Here is a 6,676-nt window from a genome sequence, read left to right on the forward strand (position 1 = left end):
CTGTTTTCATATCTTGTTTCTATTTTTTTATAAAATTTAAAAAAATAAAAAACACTAAAAAAAAAAATACAAGCCAAAAACATCCTTATTACTTGTATAAGCTTTTCTTCCTCGGGAGAAGAGAACTGAAGTCATGAAGAAATGCTGCTTCGTTGTCTATTGTTGGCTATAAATAAAAAAACGCTGTCTGTGTCGCACTCATTAAGCAACAAACACAAACAGCACTTTCAAAATGCAATCAACCTCAGGCGGATCTGGATCCGGGTTCGAATCCGAAACCCTTATCCGCTCTTGCACGGAGCGCCTCTCACGCCGCGACTTTACCGGCGCCCGCGAGTTCGCCCACCGGATCAATAAGTCTGACCCGGACATCTCCCTCCGGGTCAACCAGATCCTCGCTGTCGCCGACGTCCTCACCGCCGCCCAGCCCCGCCCCGGGAGCTGCCACCCTGACTGGCCCGCCATTCTCCAGCTCCGCCCCGCCGACGCCTCCAACCGTGACCTCGCGCGTCGGCAGTTCAAGTCACTCGTCCGCCTCCTTGACCAGAACGCCAACAAGCTCCCCTTCGCTGACGACGCGCTGATGCGCGTGCGCGAAGCCTGGCTCGTCCTCTCCAACATACACCGCAACGGCGCCGACGATAAAGGTCCGTCGCATGATCGTGTTGGCGACGCGCCAAGGGAGAGCGTGGCGACTACGTTCTGGACCATGTGCCCTTACTGCTGGTATCTGCATGAGTACGAGAGGAAGTATGAGGGTTGCGCCTTCCGGTGTGAGACTTGCCGGCGGGCGTTTCACGGTGTGGCTGTGAAGCCGCCGTCGCCGGAGAGGATGGTGAACGGGAAAGAGCAGTACTACTGTTACAATGTGAGCTTGCCGTTGAGGTACCCAATGGGGGACGAACGGCGCCGTTTTGACACTGATGATGGAATTAGGGATTGGTGTGAAAGTGGGGTTCTTGAGAGGAATGGAATGAAAGGATTTCAGGGAAATGGGAAGAGAAGAATGAGAATAAAAACTACGGCAATGAGGGTAAAAATGAAGTCTTTTGATCCCACAAATAACTCTGGTTTGGATGCAGAGGAAGAGGTGTTGTAGTTTTGCATATGTTTAAGAAGAAGAATGTACTTTCATGTTTTTGTTGCAATGATGTGGATATTGAGATAAAGGCTAATACGTTGCTGTTTCCTTTTGTTGGGAACGTTGTAGCATGGTCTAAGCAGTGTAGAATGTAGTAGTTGACTTATTTATTTATTTACTGTGAGCTTGATCTATCTCTTGGGGAGAAGAGCGTGCATTGCCTATAGTCTACAGTATTTTTGTGCAATGCCGTAACAAAATGTAATTTTTGTACATATTATTATGAATGAAATGGTTTAGGTCTTTTTGTTTGTGGTGGATTCTGTGGAGCCAACACTTTTTTCCTTTTGCTTAATATAATAGACTTTAGATCTTTCTTCCGTAGTCTGTTCAACAGCTAACACTTTAACACCCCTTGTAATTAGTTGCTAGATTTAATTACTTCGAAAGTAAAAAAGTAAAAGGAGATGAGTAACCAATGATAGAAATATCAATATGACATGTTCAGTTCACCATGAGAGAATCCAAATTCATTATTGTGCTATCAGACATAAATATCAGTTTATCAATTACTAGAACTCTAGGTGCTGCCATCAATTATGCCAGCTAAGTGTCATAGCACTGCAAAGAAAATGTATTCTCTATGTAGACTTGTAAAACGCTCTACTGAATTTACAGATTATGTAACATAATTGCTAAATCACAAATACATTTCTAAATGATTGTTACACAAGCACACCTAGATCGTGTCAGCAGATTAGTCCTATCATCAGCACGAATGTGGGTAGAGGTAACAAAAGAATTTTACTGGCCATAACTGTTACATGATCACATCATGTAGTGAAGATGTATCTACAATGTAAAAGAAAGTTACAATTGCAATCCTCATTTTCAAGTCTCATCGCTTAAAAAACTTCAACTCTCGGCTACAATTGGCTTTCACTGCTTCCTCCAATATTTCAGCTTGGTCAAAATCAACTTTAAAAGTAACCATAGTTGTGCCATCCTTACCAGTATCATAATCCTGCTTGATACCTTCAACTTGAAAAGATTGCAGCTGAAAATGACACGAGGCGTGAGTATAATGCTGATTTGAAACATGTATAGTTCATAAAATAAAAGCTGCATGTAGACATAATTGTAATTTTTCCTTTCAAAAAAAATAAAAAATAAAAAAAAATAACCGAAAAGAAACCCGAACTAGCTTAATTTCACCAGCATCTCCAGCATACAGAAACATAAGCCAATTATGCTTTTTAGACATTATGGAAAGTGGCAACAATGCTAGAGACAAGGCACCACATAGCAAGGGAAGTATAAGTAGAAAAAGAAACCAAATATGCTCCTCAAAGCTTACATAAAATTCCATCATTCACAGGGCTAGTTATGACTTATGACTTATGACAAAACAATAAGCATTCTCCATATAAAATTTGATGAGAAATATTGTACAATATCAGTAAATAGATATCATCATGGACTAACCTGATGGTATAGAACTCCCAGAAGGTCAAAGGGGACCTCTACTCCCATCGGGACCTACATTTTTCATAAGAGTTAAAAATTGACCTCCAGATGCATAATATGTTCTTAAAACTGAATGGATTAGAGTCTAAGAAAGAAGCACCTTTGTTTTCACAAGGCATCTTGGAGCATTTCGCAAGCATTCTGATGCAACTCCTCCATAAGCCCTAACCAATCCACCTGTGCCTAATTTGATACCTCCAAAGTATCTGAGACGATAAGATCATGAAACAAATTTTATTCCAATTTCCATATTCAACACCCAAATCAAAACAGCTCAATGCTTGAAGCATATATATAGTTATATACTGTGTCCTTTGTTAGATTGTCAAGGAAACAAAGATAGTAGAAGTTGTGAAAGTATTAACCTGATCACAACCACCATTACTCTATCTATTCCTGAAGAATCAATTGCAGATTGTATTGGTTTCCCAGCTGTACCTGAAGGTTCGCCATCATCATTGGACCGATACTGTTCCCCAACCTGTTACATAAGATGGCAAAACTGATGAACAAAAGATAGTAACACGCGTTCACAAGCTACAATCACCTGAATAATTTGATTATCCTTTGGTGAAATTCTCATACAGAAAGCAATAAAAATAACCTAAAATTGTGGTTAAACAAAACAGTGGCCAATAACAAGCTTTCCAATTTCCACTCAGTGTTTCATACAAGTGAAAAAATAAAATATCGACCTTTATTGTACCTTATAAGCCCAGCAATTATGGGTAGCACGCGGATCCCGAACCTAACAATCAATAAATGAAGTAAAACAAAATTCGCATGAAGAAATTTTAAGAGAACAAAGGGAAGTGCAGAATGGAGGAAGAAAAGAACCTGAGAGAGGAAAGACATGGCAGATTTCTCATCGGAGATGGGGCCAGCGATGGCGATGAACTTGCTCTTCTTAATCTCTTTATCGAAGGTGACCTTTTCTTGGATTGTGGTGAATTCCCCTGATTTGCTGGTGCTGGCCATGGTTGTATTCCTCCTCCTCCTGCTCGCGGCGGCGGCGGCGGAGAAGAATGAAGTGTAGATGCGGTGGCAGTGGTAGCAGTGTTGGTGATAAGTCGGTATAGTGATTGCCACACGCATCTGCGATTCTCTTATGGTGGTGCCTCAGCTTCACCATTCCTGTTCCTTTTCCTTCAGGGACTATTTTCTTTATTAATATGGAATATTTTGTATGGTGCAAAAACAAATAGGCCTTGTTTTTTTACTAAAAGGTTCATTATTTACATTTTTATATTAAATTCTAAAAAAAGCATGCAAAAATATGTTAGTAGTAGAAAATGGAAAAATAATTCACTTTTTTTTTTCTTTTGCTTTTTAGTCTTTACTAAACTTCAACGGAACTCAGTCACCAAAAAAACTTCAACGGAACTATGGCAGTAAACAATGTGGGGGTAAATTAACGGAAGAGTTTCAAGTGTAGTCGGTGTTTCAGTTGTTTTAAGCGTTGATTTTAATTAATATATATTATATATATTTTTTATATTTCAGATCAACGATTAAAATAATTGGAACACCGATATTTTTGATACACTTAAAATTTTTTCTAAAATATAATGTATTTGGAAAAAAAAAACATAAGAAAAAAAAGAAGAAAACATCATATAAAAAATGAATCAAGCAGTGAAGGAAATGGTGAGTGGTGATAACTATCTTATGGTGTAAATAAAAAGTTCCTAAAACAGGTAGCTACAAACAACAATATTATTATTATATTTAGTAAAATATGATTATTGACCGACGCTTTGGCCGAGTGGTTAAGGCGTGTGCCTGCTAAGTACATGGGGTTTCCCCGCGAGAGTTCGAATCTCTCAGGCGTCGTATGTTGTGCACAAGTTTTCTGGCGTATCATTTTTATTGGTCAAAATCTGCTGAGGATTATTCTCATTTTTTTTTTATTTATACTACAGTACGTATGAAAGGGGTGTTGTTTGCGAGGAAATCTATATAGCATAATGGATGTTGGTGGTTAAATTGGGGGAAAATAAATCACGATATATATTGATCTTTTGTCAATATCAAATTAATGATGTATAATTTTTTAGCAATATTTAGGGTGAGATCTTTTATTATAAAGATATTATAAATATTTCTCAAATAACAAGGGAAAGGAAACTAAATAATCTATTTTTTCTTGATTGTATTATTCTTACGTAATGCTCTAGTATGAGCTTGCAACTGGTAATCTAGCAAAAAATTGAAAAATTGCAAGCACATAAGATTAAAAAGTTTATTCGAACAAAGGTATATACAGGATATGGATTACTGTTCCCAAATTGTTGCATTCCGTGTGAGATCTGAGCGAGTGGTAGCTAGATGCCTAGATTCCACTTTCCATAACATAATATCCATCTTTCTGTGCCGTGTCCATATATACAAACCTTTATATATTTATATTCTTATAATTAGTTTCTTTCCTCTTCACAGTTCTTTCAGAGTAGCTTATGTCTAAAAGACAAAGGCCCAACATTATATTCCTCACTATTCATCCATACCCTTGGTCTCTACAATCATCACTCCAATCGGTCCATTCCCTTACGCTAATATTTTCCCGGAAAATTCTCTGACAAAATCAAACACCACCCCCTACATGCTCAATTTCTTTGATTCTCTCAAAGCTCGAAACTTTTGCGCATAACTCCAAATGGGTCTCAAAGGTTTCGTGGAAGGAGGCATTGCTTCCGTCGTTGCAGGATGCTCCACCCACCCTCTCGACCTCATCAAGGTCCGAATGCAGCTCCAGGGCGAGACCACCCAACCCGCCCTCGCCTTACACTCTACCTCCACCCACGCGCCGCCGCATCCTCCCGCTCCCAAAGCCGGTCCAATTGCCGTCGGCATCAAGCTTGTGCAACAAGAAGGCGTCGTCGCCCTTTACTCAGGAGTATCCGCCACCGTCCTCCGGCAGCTCCTCTACTCCACCACCCGCATGGGCCTCTACGATATGTTCAAGAATAAGTGGTCCGATCCCAATGCCGGCGGCAGCATGTCACTATCACGGAAGATCGCGGCGGGGCTGATTGCCGGCGGAATCGGCGCTGCGGTTGGAAACCCCGCTGACGTGGCAATGGTCCGCATGCAAGCTGACGGAAGGCTCCCGCCCGCCCAACGACGGAACTATAATTCCGTGTTGGATGCCATCACAAGGATGGTTAAGAATGAGGGTGTCACTAGTCTCTGGCGCGGTTCATCATTAACGGTGAATCGCGCAATGCTGGTGACAGCCTCACAATTGGCCTCCTACGACGAGTTCAAGGAGATGATACTGAAAAAGGGATTGATGCGTGATGGGCTTGGGACCCACGTAACGGCGAGTTTTGCGGCGGGTTTCGTGGCATCCGTGACCTCAAACCCCGTGGACGTGATCAAGACTAGGGTGATGAACATGAAGGTGGAGCCAGGGGCGGAGCCGCCGTATTCCGGAGCGTTGGATTGCGCCATGAAGACGGTGCGCGCGGAGGGGCCTATGGCCCTATACAAAGGATTCATTCCTACGATTACGAGGCAGGGACCCTTCACGGTTGTGCTGTTCGTCACGTTGGAACAAGTTCGAAAGTTGCTGAAAAATTTTTGAGGTGTACCGTGGTGTCCAAGAACAAGCGATCCACACAAGATTTTTGTTTTTAAGACAAATTTTGTTTAGTCTTAAGATAGAATGTGTGTTATTTAATTTCTTCCTGTTATGATCCTTTAATTTAGGCCATGTTGATTATGTTGAAGCTAAGGTGCGAGAAAAAGACATATGGCGTGATGAACTTTTGTTTGTTCTAGAAGAAAGAGCAATAATAACTTGGATGTTAGTATAGATGAGATTGCATGCATAAAATGAAATTTATTTTATCCTTGACGTGGAATCTTGAGAGAGGAATGAAGAATACTTGTCATCGATACAGTTAATTTTAATTTCCTTATTATTTTGAATACAACTTCAATTCCGCAATCTTCCAACATAGCAAAAGAGACGTAAAAAACATGTGGCGAAAGATGTGTAACTTTCAAACAACACGTCTTTCTTTGTTAGATGAATTATGCTATGTGTGCACCAAAATCACTCGT

General features: G+C 40.6%; 3 protein-coding genes and 1 non-coding gene across 5 annotated transcripts; 3 read left to right on the forward strand and 1 right to left on the reverse strand.

Annotated features, from left to right (window-relative positions):
* Positions 93 to 1,401, forward strand: LOC107631364. Its single transcript, XM_016334793.2, has one exon. The coding sequence runs from the start codon at positions 233 to 235 to the stop codon at positions 1,097 to 1,099; it is 867 nt and encodes a 288-aa protein (XP_016190279.1). The 5' UTR covers positions 93 to 232; the 3' UTR covers positions 1,100 to 1,401.
* Positions 1,590 to 3,783, reverse strand: LOC107631363 (IMPACT family member in pol 5'region). 2 transcript variants are annotated; one of them, XM_016334790.2, is made up of 6 exons: positions 3,446 to 3,782; positions 3,315 to 3,356; positions 2,974 to 3,089; positions 2,709 to 2,814; positions 2,567 to 2,620; positions 1,590 to 2,138 (listed from the first exon to the last, which is right to left on the reverse strand). In XM_016334790.2, exons 1-6 carry the CDS (start codon positions 3,701 to 3,703, stop codon positions 1,980 to 1,982), a joined length of 735 nt encoding a protein of 244 aa, XP_016190276.1. In that variant the 5' UTR covers positions 3,704 to 3,782; the 3' UTR covers positions 1,590 to 1,979. The 2 variants fall into 2 exon arrangements, with proteins under 2 accessions (XP_016190276.1, XP_016190278.1); XM_016334792.2 differs by lacking the exon at positions 3,315 to 3,356 and having other exon boundaries at positions 3,446 to 3,783.
* Positions 4,360 to 4,441, forward strand: TRNAS-GCU. The gene has a single exon. It is a non-coding gene; the product is annotated as a tRNA-Ser (tRNA).
* LOC107634704 (mitochondrial uncoupling protein 5-like) lies at positions 4,837 to 6,432 on the forward strand. Its single transcript, XM_016338131.2, has one exon. It carries the CDS (start codon positions 5,265 to 5,267, stop codon positions 6,192 to 6,194), a length of 930 nt encoding a protein of 309 aa, XP_016193617.1. The 5' UTR covers positions 4,837 to 5,264; the 3' UTR covers positions 6,195 to 6,432.

The sequence above is a fragment of the Arachis ipaensis genome, chromosome B03 (assembly GCF_000816755.2).
Source record: "Arachis ipaensis cultivar K30076 chromosome B03, Araip1.1, whole genome shotgun sequence".
In the NCBI taxonomy this organism is placed as follows: domain Eukaryota; kingdom Viridiplantae; phylum Streptophyta; class Magnoliopsida; order Fabales; family Fabaceae; genus Arachis; species Arachis ipaensis.

Excerpts from the sequence above, each read along its gene's own strand:
- LOC107631363 (XM_016334790.2), bottom strand. The coding sequence starts at position 3,703 with ATGCGTGTGGCAATCACTATACCGACTTATCACCAACACTGCTACCAC. Across the intron at positions 2,815-2,973 it reads GTAATGGTGGTTGTGATCAG|ATACTTTGGAGGTATCAAAT; the intron begins GTTAATACTTTC and ends TTATCGTCTCAG. Across the intron at positions 2,621-2,708 it reads GATGCCTTGTGAAAACAAAG|GTCCCGATGGGAGTAGAGGT; the intron begins GTGCTTCTTTCT and ends TGAAAAATGTAG.
- LOC107634704 (XM_016338131.2), top strand. The coding sequence starts at position 5,265 with ATGGGTCTCAAAGGTTTCGTGGAAGGAGGCATTGCTTCCGTCGTTGCA.
- LOC107631364 (XM_016334793.2), top strand. The coding sequence starts at position 233 with ATGCAATCAACCTCAGGCGGATCTGGATCCGGGTTCGAATCCGAAACC.